Here is a 23,057-nt window from a genome sequence, read left to right as displayed (position 1 = left end):
CCACTATTTCTCTTTGCCTTTTGGCTTCATCATTGTGAAGCTGTTTCCAGCGCCAGGGCATTGATGCCAAATTTGATGGGAGTTGAGTGCGCAGCATAGGTTTATGTCAAGGTTGTGTGAAGTGTAGGCTGTGCTTGAGCGCCTAGTGTACTCTCTGATAAATCTGCTTGCAGTTGTGCGCAAAAGTCATTTGAACTAGGCACGCGGCGCCTCCCCTTCCACTCGTTTCTTTCTCTTGCCTTGGATAGCGTTTTCTTCGAGGAATGTCGCAAGTGAAGATGTAAGTTCTCTGACTCCTACCAGTGCCGCCGCTCAACAAGTACCTTTAGCGCACTTCAGCCACCTCCAAATGTCGATTTTGTCGTTGGTCAGTGCGAAAACTCTTATGCTGGTACTTTTTTTATGACACAATACTCTTAGGCTATCCCGGCATACCTCCGGCTGCCAAAGATCGTCCTCAGGCAGCAGTTAAAGGTGTACGTGCCCACTCTAAACAACAATTAGGTTGCCTTCTTATATCTATTAGGCCGTCGAAGTGCGCGTGGGGCCCCAGGGCGTCAAAGCAAAATGGGTCCGTGTCGAGCTCAAGAAGATCGAGACACTCCCTGGCGGTGGCCAAACGAACTCCTACTTCGACTTTGTTGGCTCAAGTCCGTTAAATCTATGGCAGTCAAGTGAAGAATATGGGTTACTGCAGTCAGTGAGTGGTGTAGCCTGTGTAAATACGTCGGGGGCTGAGAGCCGGCGACAGCAAGACCTCCCGTTTCATATTCGTATTCCTGAGTCTATCCCGCCAAGCATTGCCCTTGAAAGAGGCGGTGAGTGGCTGCGCAAATACAACCCCCTGTTATCTGATGATGTATTGCATAGCTGGCATCCGCTATGAACTTGTCGCGACTGTTTGTACTCTTGGGAAAAAGTGGGTCTTCCAGTCAGACATTCGGTCGTGTGAGTTGACTTGCCATCTGCAGAGGTTTCTTCCGCCGCCGTAAAACTGTTGTAACATCCCAAGCCACGACTATCATTATCGATAAGCACGAACTCCACTCAACGTGGCCTGTATATGCGCAAACAGATACACGCTCGGTCACCCAAGATGGCGTACACCTCACAGCGGAGCGCCAACGAACATGCTTTGGACCAGGCGACCGTGTATCTGTCATGGCTATCCTTAAATCCGACTCAGTGCATCCAGTTGTCCTCCGTGGATTCGAGTTTTCTCTCAAGGAAACAACCATATTCCGTGCTGGAACTCAGGCTGGTGGTACTAGCAAGCGCAGTGGTCCGCAGGTCAAAGTTGGGCTTGTTGGCGAGCAAAAGGTTCCCCTCAATGTCACGTTGTTTGGTGGCATGCAGCACAAGGCAGAAGTCGGGTGTTTGATCCCGAATACACACACCACTACCACGCTCAACGCTGCGAGGCATATTGATATAACATATGCGATCGTAGTCAAAGCGTGGTTTGGTTCGATGCAGGCGGTTACAATGGAGCTTCCTGTCATCGTCTCGAATTGGCCAAGGTGAGGACCTCTATTTATATTTCAATGGTAAATATCTAACTGAATTACAGGAGTGTGTCCGAGGAAGCCATTAGGTATGTGATGCTGGCTGTTCTTAATCTAATCCATACTAAAAGCATCTCAGGCGTATCGGTGTTGCCCCCAGCCTTTGTATGACTACCCCGTCAAGCAATGCACCAACCGGCCCCACACCCACTCGCCCTCTCACCGGCAACTCACAGACGTCCGACTACAACTCCTCCGCTCAGGGGCATGGGCGCAATCCCCTGACGCCTCCGGCCTCATCCATCCAGTACAATACCGCTCCCAGCGCTCAGAATGGCGACAACCAGCATGATGATCTTGAAGTGGACGAGCTCGGCGCTCTTCAGAGCCGCCAGTCGCGTGTGCCAGGCACAGTAGATCATCCAGGCTACGGGTTGCCAGCGCCAAATCCCATGGGCAGTATTCAGGAGCACAGCGCCGCTGCCGCGCGTCCTGTCGGTGGCTCGGGTCGCAGACGGCGTGGATCAGCCACTGCTGTAGGGACACAGAACCGCTTCACAATCACTAATATCAGTGATCGGGATGCAGAGGTACGGGAGGCTGTGGAACAAGCACAGATGGCTGCAAGACAGCAGCAGCCGACGTCGCCGACTAGGGGTCAACGTGGTTGGCTCACTGCCGAGGAGGAAAAGAAGAAGTTGTATGAGAGTGCGAGGGCTAAGGTTGAGCAGGTCCAAGGTAGTGCTGCCATGGCCCCACAATCCAGTACCAGTGAAACAGTGAGTGGATCCTGCTTATATTCCAATCTCCTCCGCTAAACTTCCTCGTAGTCCCCACAGCCGAAAGGCTCCCCTTCGTTCCGTGCTGCCTGGCCAACAGCAGAAGAAGAGAAAGTCCGTCTGTTCGACAAAGCTCAAGCCACTGCCAAACGCACTCAAGCACTTGGCGCCAACTCAGGCCACAGCCGAGAGAGTTCAGAAACTAACGGCTCTCCCGGAATCTCGAAACCGTCTCGCAGCGTCAGTGCTAGTATGTCCGCAGGTGCCGCCCTCTACCAACACGCGGTATCCTCCATGAATAAGAACCCCACGAGTGACACGAGCCCCAATGCTAGCGCGAATGTCAGCCCCGCGCGCTCTCCCCACCCACCGTCACCACCTGCTTCGAGTTCCTCCAAGATCGTTCCACACTACCCGTCCGCCGAAGAGGAGAAGGCTGCATTGCAGCGATACCATCAGGCCAAGCTTGCCGTCGACCGGAGCCAGAACACTCAGTACGCGACTCGCGAAGGAATCTCGTCGTCGTCAGCACCCGTCGCCTACGATACTCTCTACCCCTCATCCAGCATATCTCGGAGCGCATCCTACGGTGCACAGCCAAGTGGGTCTGATATGCCTCCGCCTTTTGATGGGCCGAATGGCCAACCACAATATCTGAATGAAAAAGAGAAGCTGAGGAGACACCACGAGGCACAGGATGCGGCCGCCTTGGCTGCACAAAGTTCGTCTGCTCCTTTGGACACGTCACCCTCATACACCGCCTCCCCATCATACTTCCCACCTGGACAATTAGCTGAAACTAGCGGTCTGTCAGAGAAGGAACTACTCCGGCGAAGGTTTGAGGAACAAGACGCAGCGGCACTTGCCCAGCAGCAGCCTCACTCTCCCCCTCCACGGGCCGTCAATGGCTCACGCCTTCCACCTCCCCCCGTTCCATCGTCTGTGAGTGGCTCCAGACCACTGACTGCAGCCGAGGAGAAGGCACAGCTGCGTGCCAAATACGCTGCCGAGGAGCAACAGGCCAATGGCAACGGATCTGCGTCTGCATCAGGCTTCGTTTCTCACCACCCACCGCCATCGAGTGCCGTTCCCTCGTACCCGCCCCCTCCACCACCACTCATGCCGCGTCCGCCCGCCGAGTATATTCAGGAAACACAGGAGGAGGACGCTCGCGTGCGGTATTACGACAGCATAAGCATGGGAATTGATAATTCGCCTATGCGGGTTGGGTCCCCGCTGGTGAAACCTGGGATACAGCTCGACATCCGCCCGTTCACGCCGTTCAGCGTTGGGCTGTATGACCCTAGCAGTCCCGCAGCACAGCGGCTTCCACCACCTCCCTTGCCGCCGCAGAATTGATTTCTACTTGGAGTTATGACCATCTCAACGTTCTATTTCTTGGATATTATTGCGAGCTATTAATTCATTTTCCTGATTCTTCCCGATTGTGCCACTGACAAGTCGGTCAGTGTATTTCTGTCTATCGTTACATTTTTTCGACGTATTACAGCACTACATATGACAGCGACGATATAATAACACAGTGGTAGCAGCCGTATCACAATAGCTCTACAGAGTTTTGACATTCCTTACACATATGTCACCCATCCTACTATCTATTCATCTTTTCCTCTTAGTCCTACCACCTGTTCCCACTGATGATGATGTCGATTCTGTCGCACCCGAGAGTAACCCAACATCCGCTACGTCTGATTTACGCTTGCGGCCCCGTGTAACGTTCGCATTTTGATTTGTTTGCATCAAAGAAGTAGCCATGTCCACACCGCCATCCTGCGAAGCAACCCCGTCGAGGAATGCATGCACTTGTTCACTCGGCACTTTTTTGTCCACGCCTGCTCCACGCGCAGTCGATGAGTCCAGCTTGTCTGCCAGTCTTAGGCTCTCTATATCTGGGTCTTCCTCACCCTGGCCCGTATGACCAGCTGAACCAGACGCCAAATCCATCCCGTTCAGATATGACCCAATGTCGAAAGAATCCTGCCCCGAGCCTACCCCAAAGGGGTCGTCGAGGTGCTGGTGCGCAGCGTCCGTAGCGTCGAATGTCGTCGGATCAAAGCCAAGGCTCTGAATAAGGGAATGGATATTCGTCTCTAGCGAGTCGACATCTGTGTTGATCTCGTGTGCTGAGGAGTAGGTCTTCTGCAGGTGATCGTCGTGTTCTGCGAAGGGCGCTAGGTCGCCAGCACCACTCTGCGGGAGGAGGGAGTATGAACCAGAGTAATCAGCCTGATACGCGGCAGGGTCGTAGGGCATCAATTGCGCTGGGTTGACGTTTGTGTGTTGCGGCAACTGTGGTTGAGGTTGTGATTGCGGTTGGGGCTGGGGTTGGGGCTGGGGCTGGGACTGGCTGGGGAAAGGCTGCTGCATGATAGACTGTGGTAGGATTCCTTGCGTATGACCGTCTCCCGGAAACGAGAACCCACCCCCACCAAGAGCCGCTATCAGCTTCTGCATTTGCACAGGAGACGAGAGCACCTGGGACAGTGCAGCGTGGATGAGAGCGTCATTCTGCGGGGAAGGAGGAGGGGATGTCGTGGTTAGGGAGGTGTAGGCGGGCGCAGAGACTGAGTGGTGGAGTGGGGCTGGGCGAGGGAATGAGGAATTTGGCGAGGTGGGTGAGGCGGTATTTATATTTGATGGATTTGGGTTGATGGCGTTGGCCGTAGGGGGGCTGTTAACGGGGGCGGTGTGGGGGTGTGGAGTGGTATTTGCATCTGCTGAGGGAGTTGGGGCATCATGGAGAGAGGGTTCAATGGACGCAAATCGGGGTGAGGTATTGCACGAAGGGCCATATTCAGATGGGAGAGCAGAAGGTGTGTCTAGAGATGCGAAAAAATCTGCAAGATCATGAAGACAGGGCGTCAGTGTCGAGGAGCGTATGCAAGGAAAGGACGAACCCATTTCAGACGACTTTGCACTATCTATGCTGGTCCTCGGTTGGTCCTCTATGATCTCAGTCACGTCCATGCCCTTCTTCGCACCACTCCCTACGCCACTGCGTCCATCGCCAATCATCAGCCGCTGTGGTTTCCTCGCTACGATCTCACCCCCCTCGTTGCCACCGACAACCCCACCACCACCACCTATATCATCCTTGCGTATTGGATTGTCTGCATGACCGAATACACCCGCAAGGAATTTGAGGATACGGTTAATGGTGTCCTGGTGTTTCTTGTGCCTCTCACGGGCAGCGATAGCTTCCTGCCAGAGATGTTGGTTGGAGGACTTGAGGTCATTGAGGTCAGCAGAAATGGCAGCTTGGTGTCTTTTTATGGCTTGAATACCATTCACAATCGAATTCATATCCATCAACTGGCCAGGGGTCAAGGCGCCTGCGGGCGCAGCCGCGCTCATATCTCTATTGGGAACTTCAGCAACAGCAGCAGCAATGTCAGAAGCCGATGTTGCAGTCTGCTTTTTGCGCTGGATAAGGCAGAGCATATCCGGTTGGCCACGGAGGAAATGGGGGTGCTCGAAGTTCCAGAATTCGGTATCGGAATCCGAACGGAGCACGCCTTGTTGGAGATGAGGAATTTTGTGGAAGCCGTACATGTTGAGCTGGCGGACGAATGAGGAGAAATTCTTGTGTTTGAACCAGCGTCCTAGGACTTCGCTTGCGAAGCGCTCTTGGTCTAGAACTATGGGAGTGTCAAGTTCGTCGAATAGAGAAAGACTGGCACTAGGACGTACCGAAGAAGGAGTCACCGGCGTCAGACCATCGGATGAGATCGTGGTCTGAGGGGTCATTAACCATCCTATAGAGCAAGATGGGTGTAGGATGTTGAGACCACAGCATCTGGAAGATTAGATTGACGAAAGACGCACTCGTATAGCTTCTGGAGAAAGGCGGGCACGAGCTGACGTGCTGGTCTGTTCAGATGGGACGAGCTGGCTCTGGGAGCTACGGCCAGATACATTTGTTGGTCTGTCATATTGTAGTCGATGGAAAAGAGAACGGAGGGGACTTTGGTTTTGCTTTCACAATCTCGGCCACCAAGGGCCAACACGTCAAAACATTCAAATCATAGCCCTCAATACATAGTCTAACTACATACGTCACACGCGCTTAATTTTTATTGCAAGAAGTTTACAAGAGTTTACAAGGCAGCTGCGTACGAAAGACGGGTACGTGCCAGCAATGCCTGTGAATCATATGTCCTAAAAACCATACGGCTCCAGCCGTCTGATGCACTTGGGCTGTGGTCTCTTCCATTCCCCTTTGTTTGGGTCTGGCCACAAGGGGTCACTGTCCCGTTGGGGAGTTTTGTCGTCATCGGGTCCCGGGAACCCCAAGGGCCAAGTAGGCAAGTAGCACATCTCCTACGCGACGAGATCAGTTATTTCACAAACAAGTTACTCATCGACATTGATTTACCTCAAAGCCACAGGCCGGTCGGCATGTAACCCACACGTTCCAGTCTAACCAGGAGATCAACCTCGTTATATCCTCCTTCCACTCGCCCATGAGAGCCTCTAGGCTGTCAGCTTCAGGGCGTTGGTCTGGAGGATAAAAGGAGTCAACTCCAGCAATCATTCCAGAAGCCCACATCCTCGTGGTGACGCGGCATATTTCACGCGTAGTTTCCCGTACTGCCTGCAGGAGCAAATGCTCAGAGGGCATCATTGTGGTTCCGTGAGCTGCGATGAAGGCCATGTGCGATGTTGCACAATCCCGAAAAATTGGTGCTGCCCACAAATTTGTCGCGTCGGTAGTGACAGTGGTATTGGAAGGCAGGGCTGCAAAAACGATGTGATGCTCCAGCACCGTGCGCAGCTGTCTCTGAACTTGTCGCGCGCGGTCAAAGATCGGCCCATCGTCCAACGTTATGTTCAGAAGGTGCTGTATCATCCCAAGGCGGCTGGCATATCGGTCAACTACCACCTGCAAAACCGTCTTCCAGTCAATGCCGCTGGTTGTCACGGGTGGTCGTGATAACGCCTGAGCTAGCCTGTCTTTGACACGCTCTATATCCTTTGATGAGATCCCTCCCACTCGATGATCCCACCGCTCCAAGCCTACACGGCGCGACACCAGAGAGGGAACAAGAGCGGTGTCATAGAACGAGACGAGCCCAGAGAAGTCAAGTATAATGCGGGTTTCCCCTGGATGACGTTCGCGCCACGAAGCAGAATGCATTACTTCATAAGCGTGATGCACTGATGTCCGAGAATAAATCAGACCTATATCAAAACATGGATAATGGCTCACCAGTAGTGGGGTCCTGTGGCAGATCCGTAGGCGAGCGTTTCCCGAGGCGAGGGCTCTCGAGGTTCAAGAACGAAACGACCTCCATGTGAGAGGTGAAGTCGCAGACCATGATTTCACTTTAAACGTCGTCAATAACGAACGACCAAGGAACTACGTATGGGTGCGCACAAATTCATCTCCATCCTATACATCACAAATGAGCATCGGGCATTGACGAATCTAATATCCAACGAACCTCACAAATCCATTCACGCCATATTTTTGACCCCATTTACAGAGATCTTTAATGCGCTGCTCTTCGTTGTGCAGCCACTCGGGCTTCATTTCCGACCACGCCACGAGATCTTGGGTGTCCATGGTGCCCTCAGGGAGTTTTGTAGCGCCGCTTCCATCAAAATAGAGTACTTTCATCGGCCGAGTGACTCTAAGGGTGAGGTGCCAGCACCCTGTTTCGACTGACCCACGGCAGAAAATCATGGAGTGGTCTGGCTCTACAGCCACCCACTCCAGAGCAGCTGGCATATGGGGACCGGTGATTGCTCCATGGTAGAGGAGAGTGCCCACGGGAACAGTCCCTGGGACTATCGTATGACCTGCATGACGTAGACAGTGAGTCGCAACAGCTGCGCGGTGTTCCGCAGATTCAGACATACCAATACGATGACGTGTGTTTGCCCAGTGTTGAAGCAGGGAGTTGGCCGTTTCAAATACCAGATGGCCAGTCGTATTCACTGCAGGCGCTTCATTAAGATCCCATTGCCCAATATCATGTTCGGCATCCGAACAAGGTGCATGGCTCGACAGTGGTATTTGCGCAGTCAGAACCCGTTCGAAGGCAAGGAATAGCCAAACGACTGCCGCTTTCCTGATAGACAGCATTTCGGCAAAGGGCAAAGAGCCTTTGTGACTTCAGTTGTATCTTTCGCGCTCAGGACTTGGTTAGGGATTAACAATGACTGACTTGAGATTACTGATAAGGATGGTTTGCGCTGTCATGCGTTTAGACTGCATGAGCCACTTTATAGGTTTGATTTCCAGTTGCGACGCAGCTCGGATCCGAGTCACGTCTCGTGGCTATTGTACGGCGAATCAGATAGCGGTCAAAATGCGAGGCTTCCGGAGCAATGTCAACGCGGGCAGAAGACCACCTTCATTCATTCTTCAATAATTCAGGGTTGTTTTGCAGGCTTGCAGCCATCCATGATGAGGATGACGATAGAAAGTGGAGAGAAAATGGACGGAAATTCGAATGTCATTTCCTGCAAACCACCGCAATCATGATGCTGCGCAAGTGGGCGCAAGTGACATTGATAGAAGGGCGACGATCGGAAGAAGTACCTATAAAACCTAATAGTCTTCTGACCTGGATCATCAGAAAGGAATGGTCGTAACGTTTTATTTTGGCCATCCAATGGATCAAGTACGTCACGGCGAACTCATCCTCTACCGTACTTGCCTTTTGCTGACCATTCTCTCATAGCTCCACGTTAGTCTAAGCAGAACTGGAAGTTCTGGCTCTTGTCGGTGGGATCATGTACTCCTGAAGTGCGACGTGCAAAATGCGAAGCTTGCATGTTTGTTCGAACCATGCGCGCACACGAGTGAGTGAATGTCGATGCTATCAGTCAAATCGCTCACATATATTCTGTGCTTTCTGCTCGGAACTAGCTTCCACTTCGTTGCGGCGGGAACTCGGCCATTCGCCAGTCTCGCATGTTTGAAGATGCCTGTCGAGGAAAAACAGCAAGCTTACGACATTACTTACAGCACTGCCGGTTTGGGGCATATGTGCTCCCTCTACTGGAGGTCACGTCGACATCCTTTCTTGCTAACCCTTTCCCTCTTTCCCTACGTAGCACACATTTGACTTTTGCCTTTTTACTTTCGCCAACTCATGCTCAAAACATGGAGAACAATCGACGATCCCCCGGCCCAGCATAACCCCGGAGGCTGCTCATGTGCCTTCCTGCATCAGTACCAATCGGCTTCGATCCTGTCTTGGACTTCTGCAGAAAGAAAATTTATGTTTGCGAGACATAACAGCTAGGTAGTTTTCTAGGTCCCTCGAGGAACTGTTAAGCTCTCGGTGCAAGCATAGTCAGGACATATCAAGCGAGATCATCTTTTGTGCACTGGCCGGGACAACCTCGTGCATCACGAGTTTGTGTTGCCGAATTTGCGATCTATTATTCGCATCAGGCGGCACGTCCGCAGTATCATTTGTTGATTATCGGACGCCCGAAGCAGCCGCGTGTACATGGATCGTTTGAGTTTTCAAAGAACTTCCAATTGAGCAACTCAAATGATCCGTGTACTTCGTACTGTGTCAGATTTCAAGTATAACTTGGTGCAATACAAAGACTCACTGGCAAGATACTCGCACCAAGAAATCGATATCTTTGCCTTATGATCTCCTGCCACCGGTGTATTGACTTATCGCAGGTCATGATCAAGACTTTGGATCATTGTGCTCATCAGATGCCAAGTTCCGGATAAGTTTTGGATCGCGGTATGTCACTGGAGTCTATGCAGACCAAATGTGCCCAAACACCATGGTAACTACATGGTATTTCGAAATTCGACGTACTACGTACGTCCACGTTCGTACCTCTGGCGCTCAAGAGTCTACGCTCGTTCGATATGACGAAAAGGTCAAACTCATTCGTGCGGATATCAGATGCAGTCCAGACTGTGACACCCACGTGCAATCCACCAACGCGAGCAGAAGAGCAGTTTCATTCGTCTATAGTCACGGCGATAATTGTGTTACAGCCATCCATACGTAGTATTTATACACAAACCAACCAACGTAGGAATGCAGATAGAATTGGACAAGGAAAAGAAAAGAATAGCAATATTTCCTGCACTGGCCCTCTGAAAACCACTGCAACTTCGCCCAGGTGCTTGCCCAAATGGGGGGGTGTGAAAAAAGTAAGTAAGGAGCGTGACATTGGAAAGAAGCACGACGAGGGGTATCATCGGAAAGGAATGGGTTGTGATTGTCTGGCAAATAACCTGGCGCATGGTGTGGCAGAAAAATAGATAGACAACAGAAAGGAATAATTTCATTCGATATGCAACAAAGCAAGGTCGTGAGCGGGGTCGTGATAGTTCTTTTAATTGAAGGTGCCCATGCTGGACGGCGGTGTTTGCTGGTATACTTGGTACATATATGCCTGGTAGAGGTGCTGCGGTACATTCTGAGTATTGAATCCTGGCTGACCCATGTTAAGGATGCCACCGGGTGCGAGATTGGGAGATTGATTGCCGTATGGCATGGCAGAGACGGGGGTGGGAGTCATGGAAGGAGGAATCGAGGGAAGTCCGCCATTACGACGAACAGCAGAAGTACGAGGACTGCTAATTTCCGGAGAGCGAAGGGCAAAGGGATTAAAAGGATCTGAGACGGGCGAGAACGCAGACTGGGGCTGAGAAATACGGCCGCGTGGCACAGGAGCTTGACCATATGCAGGATCAATGTGCAGTTGCGGGGGCCCGGACTGGGGGTTCTGCCCACCCATCTGCAACGCAGCCATCATCGAAGCCAAACCCTGATCATTCGAAGGGTAGCCTGACGGCAGGCCAGGCACTCCATAGTGATTCTGGCTCTGACCCTTCTTGCCAGGTGGACCATTAGCGGTGTACGTGGGCTGGTAGTTTGGGATGGGAAGACCAACTTCTTCAATCAGCCGACGATAAGCCTGGGTTGCGATAACCTTCAGCTCGATTAATACACGTTTGGTGGCCTCAATATAAATTGGCTTGTCAACAGGATCGATGAACGGGCTGGTCAAAATCTTGTGCACAACCGCAACACCGTTCACTTGATCACCCAACACGTCAGTAAGAACATGGTCCCCGGGAGACGAGAACAACGCCTGGACGATTTGACGAGATGCTTCGAATTCGATTTTCTGGTTGACAATCCTGAGAACGGTTAAAGATGCCAATTTGTGGGTGCAGAGATGCGATAGGTGAGGCGTGAAACGAGGCGCGAGGAGGTTGTACCGCGAAGGGAAAGAAGAAGTGTCAAGCAACCATGTCAGCAGCAGTGCACCATTGGGGTTAGTCGCCAGAGGAATGGAGTTGAGGATCACAGCAGTAGCAATACGACGTTGCTGGCTCAACGTGATATGAGGGCTCTCAAGACACGCTCTCATGCTGCGCGCACCGAAGCGACCTTGTGCGATCTCCCACATACGATCGACCATAGCGTCGAAGATAAAATCGTTGGCAGGAGCCCCGAAACGCAAACAGCACCTGATAGTCGCTCGGTCATCGATGTTGCGGAAAAAACAAACGATACACTCACTGAACCACATAGTTACCAAACTGATCAAGCAACAAGGGCGGAGCATAAGCCCTCAAGTTCTGCACGATGAGCCCAACCTCCTCGGGAGTCTGGACACACTCGATGATCTTCTGTGCAGCCCAAGTACCGTTCTTGTGAATGCCAATCATCGCCAAATGAGGCGTGATTCTCTCGAGCATCGCGAACCGCGGCACAGCAGAGCACTTTTCAAACAGCTTTTGTACGACCTGCATCATACCCAGGTGAGCCACGGCAACCGGACTCGGCGTGGGGATACCCACCGTGTTGCCCAGCCAGTCCGAGGCCAAGTCGACAATCTCGCCATCCAAAAAGTCACCAGCAACTTGATCAGTTTCCTCCACGGTCATCGTACCAGAATCCAGCCTCTTCCGGAGTTCGCGCAATTTTGAAGCATCCCAGCGCCTGTTGTTTGGTCTCTCAGAGACAAGCGGAATCGTTGTATAGTACATCGTCGGGGGGCGGAACTCTGCGAACGTCACGTCAGAGGCCCCCTGAAATCAACGACCAAAACAGCAGAGACGCACCGGACAACGACTGAATATCATAATCAGCATCAGGGCTACCAGCCGTTAACTCCTTCATGATCATCTGCTGCTCCGTGACCGAAGGCATCCATCCAGCAGGCTTCGACAAACCATCAGAAGCATACGCGATATTGTGCATGCCAGCACCAATCATGCTAAGCAACAGATTCGAGCGGTAGTTTTCCACTTGACCACCAAGCACCTGCTGGTCTGCTGGGATAGTAGACGCGCCCTTGACGCTGCGAAGAGCGTGGATAGTGGCTCCAACACTCAAATCACCAATACCCTGCACCGCAACACTCGGACTTTCATCTTGCGTCCCGTTACCTTCTTGACCGTTCTTGACAGGCACCTTCGCAAAGCCGATACGGATAGCACCGACATCGCTCCCAAGAACATCACGACCATTCAAAGCCTTCCTGGCACGCACAGCGTCATCCAGACGTTCAAAGTTGACTACCCAGACGATTAACATCAGAACACCCCACGGCACTCAACACTCACTGAATCCACAATTTTTGTGCGTCAACACCCTCGCAGATTCGATAGGTCCATAAGGGCTGAAAACACTCAAGATCGTCGCAGGCGTCGTAGTGCTCGGAATAGACCCAATCCACAGCGCACGAGTAGGCGTAGACTGCAGCTGCGCGTCCAATCCGCCAAGGCCAGGGCTGCTGGCCTTACTCAAACCACTAGGAGACGTGGCGCCAGAGCTCGTAACAGTCGTGCCCTTGGCAGGGGCAACAGGAGCACTGTCCGCCTTCCCGAAGCCAATGCGCACGGTCTGCCCGTTCGGCATGCCGATATTCCCGCCTAGACGATTGAGCACATCATCTTTGGCCCGAATAGCATCCGCTTGATCAACGAAATTAACGAAACCGCACTCCTGGAACCAGCCAAATCATCAGCGTCTCGTCATCCAATCAACCTCGATCACGTACCTTCTCCGGCAAAAGCCTCAAACTCTCGATGGCACCATACGGCGCGAAGACATGAATAAGCTGCTCGCTCGTAACAGCACTATCCAAATTTCCAATCCACAACGACCGCGTAGGAGTCTGGATCTGCGAGCTATTATTCACATCGGTCTTCGGGGACACGGCCCTTCCCTGCGAATTGGGCGCAGCGAGGTACGACGACGCACGACTCAATTCGCCATTAGGGAAATGCACCGTCGGCGAAGACGCCCCTCGCGCACTCGACATCTTCACATCGCTCTTCAAAATCCCAGCTGGACTACCCAGATTCGAAAGATTCCCGCTCGCAGCTGCAAGATCGTTGAGATAGGGCGATTGGACTTCACTAGTCGTGGCGCGGCGTTGGAGGGTACGGATGGGATCATCGAGGGTTCCTACGGATATTGCTCTGGGCCGGGATGAAAGTGCACTCGCAGGTGTTAGATGGTCGCCCTGCTTGAATCCCTTTGCTACGTATGACGAGTGGAAGAGACTAGCGTCTGACATGGAGCCATCGTACAGACCCAACCGTTGACGCTCGTACGGCTGATTATCATGACCATCAAAGTACTCCTCTTCATCCTCCGCATTAGGGGTCGCAAGGAGAGACGAAGCACCAGACGAGCGCGTACGATACGGGTTCGAAACCGTGCTCGCCCTCAAGCGCGGTGGATTAGCCAGGTTCCCAGCAATAGCAGCCTGGGCTTGAGTCCTCAGCTCAGATATAGTAGCAGCAGGCGGGGGTCGGTGACTATCATCCAAGCCGAGATAATCCAGGGTATGAACATCAAAATCGTCGACCGAGTCTGCGGACGTAACGGAACGCAATTCGTCCAGAACAGGAAAGTTGGAGCCCGATCCGTTGGCGGAGGATAACCATGACGATGAGAAGATGGACGGGCCGAATGCGTTGGAAAGACCTGCTGAGGGTAGCGTTAACGAACCTGATCTCAAGCGGCTGTTGCGCTCGGAGCCGACTGATGTTTGGCCTGCTGGCGGAGCAGCCACAGGTGCGTTATGTCGGATGGTAGGACGTGTGGGTACGAGGATAGTAGGAGGCGTGTTAGCGGCCTGCCTCTGCTGCAACTGTTCCGCGAAGGATTCCGTTGATGGAGTAGCACTGCTTAGGGTATTAGATGCAGCAGCAAAACGCTGTGCAGCGAGATGAACATCAGAAGGAAGCGTTCCGGCACGGGCTCTCCTAAAACCCGGTGGATAATTAGAAGCGGGAGTGGTAGAATCATCACTGGGAGAAACGACGGTGTTGTTGAAGTCGTTTGGGGGAGAACCGTTCGGAGGAAGAGCGCGCAGCGCAGGTGGCCTATATCTAGCACCGTTCAGCCGTTCTTCCGCCTGGATCTCCCGTGCCCTGTTCACAAGCGTGGTAAACGAAGCAGATCGGCTAAAAATGCCAGGAAAAATTAGACGTACCTCTTTGCATATGCAGCTGAAGGGGCTGGGGGAGGTGTTTTTCCCGAGGAGACTCGTGAATAGGAGCCATTGTTGTCAGAGGCAGATAAAGACATTATAGGGCTTATTTTGGTGGAATTAGGATTAGCGTTGGGTGGATGGGATGATTAACGGAGGACTAGTCCGTTGTTTTTGTCGTGCAGATGATAAGAGTTGATTGCCCAAGCTGGACCTATGATTGAGAGCCTAGAACGAGCAGGGTCGTTTCGTTTTCGCGGTGGCAGTCGCGAAGCGGGGTCGAGACGTGAATTAGCCTAGCCTGTCACCAAAAAAAATCTTGAAAAAAAAGAACGGAATAAGAAAAAGCCAAAAAAGCAAAGTAAAGCAAGGATATTTGATGGACAGTCAGTCCAGAGAGGATGTACTTTAGAAAGCCTGGCGACTGGGGAAACCAGAGAAATATGCAAGTACTAAGTAAGATGCTCGAGTTGGGAGAAACTTAGAAAGAAATCCCACTCATCCTTTTCACACTCCGCAATTCTTCCCAAGCCATTAACATTTCTTTGTTAGTCTTTACGCCCTAGACTAGTTTCTTGTTCGTCCACTTAGCTAGTCACCGCCTTCAAGCGCAGCCATCTGACCATCTGATTGATCATCATTCGTTTAAACGCTTCATCATTATACTGAATGCGTACAAAAAGCGTGTAAACTATGAGTGGGGGGGCTGGGAGCTATAACGTACAAACGAAAAGGCAGGGCGAATGTGTATGCTGCAACCGACCCCTCGCCCGCAAAAGTAGGTAAAGGCGCGAAGCGAGGAGTCGACTGGGGAACCTAGGATACTTGGCGCATCTTTGCGCGAGGAGGTATATGGGTCGATATCTGATACAGCTCTAACGAACGAAGCTAGCAAAAAAGAGCACAAAAAATCAGTCCAGAACGAAAACTTGCAAGCAAGCAGTCAAGCAAAAGAGGGGGCTTGAGACCTGAGAAACCTTGCAGTAACGAGAATGAGTTGAGCAAATGCATATCAAAGCAGGATGGATGTCGGTCGAGTGCCGAATGTCATGGAGTGGCCCGGATGTCGATAGAGGCGGACCGTCGATGGAAGTGGCCCGAATGTCATGGATTGGCCCAAAGTCAGCGTCGCAAACCTCACGCATGTCTCGGCCCCCTCATCCGGGGCCGCACACCACGCGTACGAGCAACAGCATCCGCAACGCGTTTTGACCGTCTCAACGAACGACCATCTTTCAAACTCCTCGACTCCTCTTCCACGATCTCCACGTCCACATCCACGTCCGCGTCCGCGTCTTTATCGCATGAGTTGTCCGCGTTGTCATCACGTTCGCCATCCGCGTCTTGACAGCATTCGCCAGCATTTTGATCCTGTCCATCCATACGCACATCACCCTCACCCACCTCCTTCTCCTCCCAATCAGGACAAACACACAAAACTCGGAACATCTCCGCCTCCGTAGGACTCAGCGGCGGCTCTCCGCTTCCAGGTCCACTTCCATTTCCGAGATCAGCGCTTCCTGGTCCGTAATCGGTGCTTCGGGGTCCAAAATCGGCGTGCCCTGACCCAAGACCGGTGCTTCCACTTCCAATGCCAAGACTGGTGCTTCCGATGCCAAGATCGCTTTCAAGACCAGCACTTCCGAGGACGACCCCCCTCCCAAAATCAACAATCCCGCTCCCAAGACAAGCACTCCCGCTACCCGAAGCAGCATTCGGTCCTAATCCCGACGCAAGCGCTGCCAGCGCAATATCAAATGGAGGAAGCACAGGTTCTGCTTCTACATTTGCTTCTGGCTCGGGGTCTTCGGTAAGACTCCATACTTCGTGGACTTTCAGTATTGGTGTGGGAAGTGCGGGGCTGGTGGTAGACGTGGACAAGGACAGTGGCAGCGACGACAGATGCGACTCCAAAGCTGGTGAGGAATGTGAATGTGACTCTGGAGAAGATGGTGGGGCATACGATTCAGACCTTGACGAGGACGAAGAAGGCGCCGTCGACTGAGGTGGAGACAATACAGGGGAAGACGACCGGTTTCCCAACGATGCCCGTGCCAATGAGGAAGAAGACGACCCTTGACTCCCCACAACCCGCCCACCCTCAAAACACACCCCAAACTGGCCCAACATCCTCCCAGGTTTACTAGCCCTCCAAAAGTCCCTCAAGGCGCTCGGGAACCTCATCACAAGCTCGTCGCTTAGAAACACCTCCACGCTTGTTCTTAGCGTCTCGTCTTGAGAACAAGGCTGTTCTGCAGTTTTGGGACACCCTTGAGCCTGGGTTTCAGCACCCGACTGAGCCCTTGTCCGTAGAAACTCCCGCGCACAATCCAACGATACCCATATCCCCGCCACAGCAGAATTCGGATGATCAAACCGCACAGCGCTCGGTGGAAGAGCCGGGAGCGCACAAGGTGAAAACGCAGCAAGTAGAGGCGTAAGGTTCACAAAATCCGTGTCAAGCCTTCTCAAAAGCGTCCGCGTCGTATGTGCAAGGGGTGGGCGTAGAGGCAGCGTAGTCTGATACACCGGTATTCCTAGGAATTCAATTCAGTGCATGATGTATGCGAAAGGCAAAGAAGAAATGGGACGTACCTTCGACTTGCGTTGCACTCACGGGTGGATTGCAAGGCACGCATGTGTGGACGACTACTACTTGGTCTTTGCGTTCGGGGAGAGGCTCGGGATCCGCCATTTGGCAATCTGGACTTGATGTGGTCTCTGGTGCTGGTGATGCAAATCGTGCCCGCCGAGTTCCCTGTTCCCATTCTAGCTCGAGCTCGGCAATATGGACGCTGTCAGGGCCAAGCAGCTCTGCATCTTGCCAGTCCAACACGCTGTTCTTGCGCTCCAATGACGGTTTTTTCGCGTGCGTGACCCGAGAAGGGGAACCGTTGACTGGCAAAAACGCATCCGATGTATGCGCCTTTGGTGATACAGACGAAAAATGAAACGTGCTCGAACATGGGGATGCTGGAGAGGGTGTGAGTGGCGACATAGGAGGGAGTGGGAATGCGATCCACGGTGCAACCGTGGGTGAAAACGACGGCAATTCTGGAGCATCTTCCTTCTTCACTTCAACCTCGCAAGCACCTGCCCAGCCACTATCAAACTCCCACTCCCACATCTCAAGTTCCTCCACCTTGACCTCCGGTACGGCTGCATGGCGACTTTCATTTTCCCTCGTCACTGCGAACTCCAAACCAGACTCTGGGCATGAATATGAGCGCGCACGATTGAGATCGAGGTCCTCCCAAGCATCTAGCATGTCTCTCACGTTCTTCTCTTTAAGAGTTGCACCGATACTGAGATTCTCTCCCTCGTCTTCTACCTTTACGCTCACACCTCGAGATTCCTCTTCATCGCTTGAGAAATCAAAGTCGATATCCTCCTCGTGGTCAGAATCTGGCGGAGGAGTTGCACTTCCCCTAGATTGGTCGACGGGTGGTGGTGGAAAGACGAAATGAAGAGAGGTGCGTGTTGGAGGGGATACGGGAGTGTAACATGGGACTGCGATTGATCTGCGAGGGTAGGGTGGGAGGCAAGATGGTTCTGGATTGGGCTCTGCTGGTAACATGCCGACGTCTTCATCAGAGGAAGTATCGTGGGAGAGATCGATGATGTCAGTAGGACTTGAAGTAGTGGGAGAAGGTCGGAGACGAAGGGTGAGCTTGACTTTGGGGGGTCTTTCAGGTTCATCTTCCTCTTCGTCAGAAGAACTGGAGGCACTCTCTGCATAACCACTATCTACAGGACTGGAGCTGGGAGATGGACTGGCGCTATCTGAGGGTCTGTCAGTGGCACGACAGCGTCTTGAGATGAATCTTTTGCGTTTCTCTCCGCACTTTTCCATTGGATCGTGAGATTGCTTTCGAGGCTTTGTATTTGAATTGGAAGCGGGGTAATTCGAAAGGAGAATACCAGCACGAGAGAAAGGGCAGGGGACGCCACTAGCTTTTGAAAGATACCATACGATTGTGCCACGACGAAAGTTTGTGTGGCGTCCAGGAGGGACGTTTGCACACGTGGCGTCGAGGGGCTGCCTTTGTAGTGTTGCGCCTCCCACACGGGAATGGAGTGCAGGGACAAGATCGTCGTCTGCAGGTGTGCCAGAGAGGACGTGACGAAGAAGAAGAGGGTGATCTTGTTGAGTTTCACATCGGGAGAGATGATTTCGTATGTAAGTTGTTATTGCTTGCGACGCCGCAGAAACGCTAGGGCGTATGTGAGGGAAGTGAAGGGATAGAAGAAAGGAGTTCATACTTTTGACACACGAGGCCGAAGTTTAGAGTCATTTCCGCAAGGTCCTTGATCGTCATGGCGCGATTGTCCTATGAATGTACACGTGAAGACAGGGACAGGAAGGAGGAACAGGGACTGACCACGCTGAGGAAGCAACGACCGATAGCATGAAAGACCTTGCTAGTTGCGTCTTCTGGATGTAGCATGACATTTGGAAGTGGAAATATTGGGAATTGAGGCTGTTCAGGAGGATTTGAGTCAGGCTGTGGTACTGGTTTGATACGCCTTGGTTGTGGTGATTGACGAAGACGAGCGCTTGGTTTAAGGATTGAGTTATTCCTTATTCTTGTACCGTAATTGTGTGAATGTGAAGTATCAGACATTATAAAACATTAGTTGTAGGTCGACCAGCGAGGAAAGAGACTTAGTGAGTGGACGAGTGTGTTTGGATGGTGGTAAGAGGGAGAGAAGCGTTACACACCAAAAAAACCAGATTACTGCGTATCCCCCCCGTTTCGATCAAATAACGTAACCCCTTTTTTATCATGAAATCTCTATTTTCAGTAACTAAACTTTAATTTCACACGCTTAACAATTACAACCTCTCCGCCAAAGTCACGTGCTTAAAAATGCCGTCATAGCATCGACCTGGCTTATCATTCCCTTTGTTCTTGTCTTACATCCTATGTCACCTTCCACGTTCATCCTCAGCGCCTCTCTCAATCTCCCCTCACGGCGCTCCTCGTCAAAGCAGCAACCACGCCAAATTTATGTCCTTTCCCAATGTCCATAGAGCTATTCTGGCATTGGGCCAATCTCTCTTAGCCACGTTCCGTACACTAAAAACACATACTGGATCATCCCTAGAGAAATAAAGCTCCGGACCCGCATATCTCACACCAGCACAGGTCTCTCAAACCATATCTCACGACCTCAGCATCTTGGCGTGCTGCGGTACCCTCTCGGTGATCTCCTGAGTGCTACAATTAAACGTGTCCATGGGATAGAGCACTCCACGCCACCAAGACAAACGTGCGCAAATGACTCCTTTCCCCATGTCATAACTAGGGACAGAGCTGGGCTAGTACTGTCTAGATCGAAAACGCGAATAGGGTGTGTACTCCGTGTTTCGCTTTTGCACTTGGCGTTGGGGAACGCGGCTATTCTATGTAAGGAGATCATTTGATTAGACTAGTCTCCCTATAGAAGCAGGACAATCGTTCTCTGTATCAATGATGTCGGACCCATTCTTAATATACAAGCAAGGCTAGAACCATACTCAGATCGATATCGGTATATGCATCCTACGCTAAAACACCACCATGGAACTTCGGAAGCCCCTCATCAAAGTCTATGCACGTGCAAATTTATCAAGCACCGCCAGTCAGAGCACGCAACTCATGACGCAGGCCCTGGATGATCATTAAAGAGAAGGTCTCCGGTCTTCGCTTGAACAATAACGAAACTTGATACCGTATGTCCAATCACCTTCAGCATCTGCGCGGATCCCCAGATAGCAACAGCCGCTTTGATTGCTTTGTAGAGTGAAAGCAAATAGCCAGCTAGCGATCAACGGACATTAATATTAAAAACGATAGACCCTGTTGCAAAATAGAGAGCTGTGTAAATGTCATGGTGATGTTCGTGCTTCTGGATGGGCCTCGTCGAACCTTCTGTTCGGTCGCTGTTAAATTCGCTTTCCTGTTACAAGTCAGTACAATACAAAATGCCTAGATGAGTTGTTCCACGTATGTGCTGTAAAACCCCATCAGAGATCTCCGTTCTTCAGATGACTGCGATATCTCTGACGCGCAATGATATTATGATCCGAAGCCATTCTCTTGTATTCCCCACTGAGCTGCTGCACCAGCAAAAAAAAACGCCAAAAGGCTGTCCAACTTGACGCTCGCAAGTGAAACTCCGAATCAAGTGTTTCGTTTCCTCCAGCAGGATCATCCGAAGGAGACAAAGGCTCGGGCTGATCGTCTACGCCCTGCTGCTCGCCTGCAAAATCAGGCAGCTCGAGACCACGACGGTTGCACTGAAGAATGTCTGCCGAAGGGACTTGGAAGGCGCGAATCAGTCTGTCTCCTGTTGATTCGTAAATCTTGCCAAGAGCCCATCTGCCTTGACATCATAGATAAAACACGACTCCTGATCTGCTCCATCTGACATCTGTGAGAGAAAATGCGACGCAACACAGCTGTGGACTGGAGTTCGCGAAACGAGGGGGATTAAGGTTGTCAAGAAGGGGTATAAAGTTTCAAAGCCGCCTCCACAGCCACAGAATCTCGCACGTGGAGGCCGTTTGCATTTCGTCTTCTGATAGAGAACGGCAGCGTACGCGGTCGGTGGAACTTTGTACCATGTGATGTCGGCTGGGAGACAGCTATTGAAGCCGGATTATTTTATGATCCCGTCCAGGGCAGTAACGCCGCCCGACTTAGCGGTGATCTCCTGTAAAAGCCGTCCGAGCGCTTTTTTTTTTGTTCTCGCCGTAAATGACAGATAGATGGATGCCATATGATGAGTACGCAATGCCCCCCTGTAACGCGGTGACACGGCTTGATGTCCACCAGCGTTTCTCACGCGCGCCTGCCATCCCCGGACTGAAAGTGACGAGGGACCGCGCATCTATGCCTGTTGAATTCTCCAACTCCTGCATGATATTGACAGACTCCTTGTGGTTGTGAGAGCGGTCATTGAGGTAGAGGGTCCAATGTGCTTGGTAGAAGAGAACGATGCTGGGGGCGAGGAATTCTTGGACAGTCCATCCTTGGGCGTTCCAAATGCTGTCTGCCAGTGCGCCATAAAGGCTCACATCAAATAGTGAGTGGTTGTCTTCACTGCCAGAGGCTTCATCAATTTCAGGGATGATCGTTCAAACTGTCATGATCGTCAGTGAACTCGTCATTGTCGTGATCTTCTGCGACATGTTGCTCGAGTACGTCCTTAATACACCAGAGGCAAACCTTCCCTTGGACATCTCCATTGACGAGCAACTCCCCATTAGGGGAAATTGCAACGCGGTATGCACGAGCGCCTGTCCTATGTGCTGGTGTGTCTCTGTGCTCCACTGGTGCCGGTGCGACAGAATCCAGGCAACGTGACCGGTACGAGGCTGACCAATTTGCAGGTATCCAGTCGGCGAGTCCCAGAACTTGATTGTATGATGCGGAGACAAGTTGCTGGCCGTCAGCCGATCAGACAATATTACCTCGAACCAAATCTTGGTGAGCGCATACTTCGAGAAGAATTGTGGCATAATCGCCAAACCCAGATGGCATACGGTCAGCTGATCCAGAGGCTAATTTTAGCCCATTTGGGCTGAATGCCGCAACCGTGACAATGACTGTTTCGAGAACAGCGCCAGTCAGACAGAGACTCTCCGAATCCCATACGATTTGTCTTCCAACCCCGCTAGCAACTCTCTTTTCACCGGGGAAGAAGCACACCAATAACGCCCAGCTTCTGTGTTTCATCAGCGATGGGTCGAATGACATCTGCTCGCTCTCGACGTCCCAGATGATAATGCTATTATCACGTCCACCGCTCACAATTCGCCTCTCTTTTCATAATCTTTTGTAACGCACCCTGCTTCGCCACGGCATCAAGGAGGCCTATACCACCTTGCGGGGCAGGGTCAATCAAGTACTGTCAACATTAGGCTAGCCTACGACGACAATAAAAGGTTTTTTTAAAATAAAAAAAAGGTCACTAGTCTGGTTCTAACTTCTCGGCGTTCACAAGTGGCAGGACACGAGCGTCGGACTTTGAAGGAGACATCGTGTCTCAGGGGTGACTAGCAAGTATTCTGTTCTGGCGCTAGAACCTACGTCGGCGCTTTTATAGATAAGATGTATGCGGTCGCAATCCTCCGGTCAGGTGTAGTAAAAAGTAGTGTTGATCTGAACTTGTAGATTTTGCCTGGCATGCCCTGTGGTGTTCCCACTTAGCGACTCACCTGTTTAGAATGCATGGTAATAGGCCACTGGTACGTCCGATCATGTCGTAGAGACAATATCATTCATTGTGCATGCGCAAAACCATGAACGTTAAA

At 51.8% G+C, this 23,057-nt stretch overlaps 5 protein-coding genes across 5 annotated transcripts; 1 reads left to right on the top strand and 4 right to left on the bottom strand.

Moving 5' to 3' along the window:
- The first annotated feature begins 133 nt into the window (after nt 1-133).
- On the top strand, nt 134-3,774 carry DEU56DRAFT_1644 (uncharacterized protein). Its single transcript, XM_041344844.1, has 9 exons — nt 134-280; nt 330-367; nt 421-476; nt 527-818; nt 871-919; nt 972-1,520; nt 1,571-1,594; nt 1,645-2,284; nt 2,336-3,774. The coding sequence occupies exons 1-9, from the start codon at nt 264-266 to the stop codon at nt 3,641-3,643; spliced, it is 2,973 nt and encodes a 990-aa protein (XP_041215471.1). The 5' UTR covers nt 134-263; the 3' UTR covers nt 3,644-3,774.
- Nucleotides 3,775-3,904: 130 nt separating this feature from the next.
- DEU56DRAFT_750230 (uncharacterized protein) lies at nt 3,905-6,237 on the bottom strand (the record flags this gene model as incomplete). Its single annotated transcript, XM_041349521.1, has 4 exons — nt 3,905-5,142; nt 5,203-5,943; nt 5,996-6,060; nt 6,131-6,237. 4 exons carry the CDS (start codon nt 6,235-6,237, stop codon nt 3,905-3,907), a joined length of 2,151 nt encoding a protein of 716 aa, XP_041215470.1.
- A 143-nt stretch (nt 6,238-6,380) lies between these two features.
- Nucleotides 6,381-8,393, bottom strand: DEU56DRAFT_920690 (uncharacterized protein; the record flags this gene model as incomplete). Its single annotated transcript, XM_041358498.1, has 6 exons — nt 6,381-6,625; nt 6,681-7,462; nt 7,515-7,630; nt 7,683-7,697; nt 7,750-8,107; nt 8,168-8,393. 6 exons carry the CDS (start codon nt 8,391-8,393, stop codon nt 6,464-6,466), a joined length of 1,659 nt encoding a protein of 552 aa, XP_041215469.1. The 3' UTR covers nt 6,381-6,463.
- A 1,744-nt stretch (nt 8,394-10,137) lies between these two features.
- DEU56DRAFT_762769 (uncharacterized protein) lies at nt 10,138-15,246 on the bottom strand. Its single transcript, XM_041350754.1, has 7 exons — nt 14,759-15,246; nt 13,313-14,696; nt 12,876-13,257; nt 12,372-12,827; nt 12,108-12,313; nt 11,827-12,053; nt 10,138-11,774 (listed from the first exon to the last, which is right to left on the bottom strand). The coding sequence occupies exons 1-7, from the start codon at nt 14,851-14,853 to the stop codon at nt 10,631-10,633; spliced, it is 3,894 nt and encodes a 1,297-aa protein (XP_041215468.1). The 5' UTR covers nt 14,854-15,246; the 3' UTR covers nt 10,138-10,630.
- Nucleotides 15,247-15,892: 646 nt separating this feature from the next.
- On the bottom strand, nt 15,893-19,380 carry DEU56DRAFT_721999 (uncharacterized protein; the record flags this gene model as incomplete). The annotated part of the gene is made up of 7 exons (XM_041347713.1): nt 15,893-16,231; nt 16,580-16,989; nt 17,047-17,292; nt 17,351-18,487; nt 18,560-18,969; nt 19,019-19,086; nt 19,138-19,380. The coding sequence occupies 7 exons, from the start codon at nt 19,378-19,380 to the stop codon at nt 15,893-15,895; spliced, it is 2,853 nt and encodes a 950-aa protein (XP_041215467.1).
- Between the last annotated feature and the right edge of the window lie 3,677 nt (nt 19,381-23,057).

The sequence above is a fragment of the Suillus clintonianus genome, assembly GCF_016758775.1.
Source record: "Suillus clintonianus strain FC179 chromosome Unknown DEU56scaffold_1, whole genome shotgun sequence".
In the NCBI taxonomy this organism is placed as follows: domain Eukaryota; kingdom Fungi; phylum Basidiomycota; class Agaricomycetes; order Boletales; family Suillaceae; genus Suillus; species Suillus clintonianus.
The sequence above is the reverse complement of the archived record's forward strand: the minus strand, read 5'-3'. Positions and strand labels throughout refer to the sequence as shown.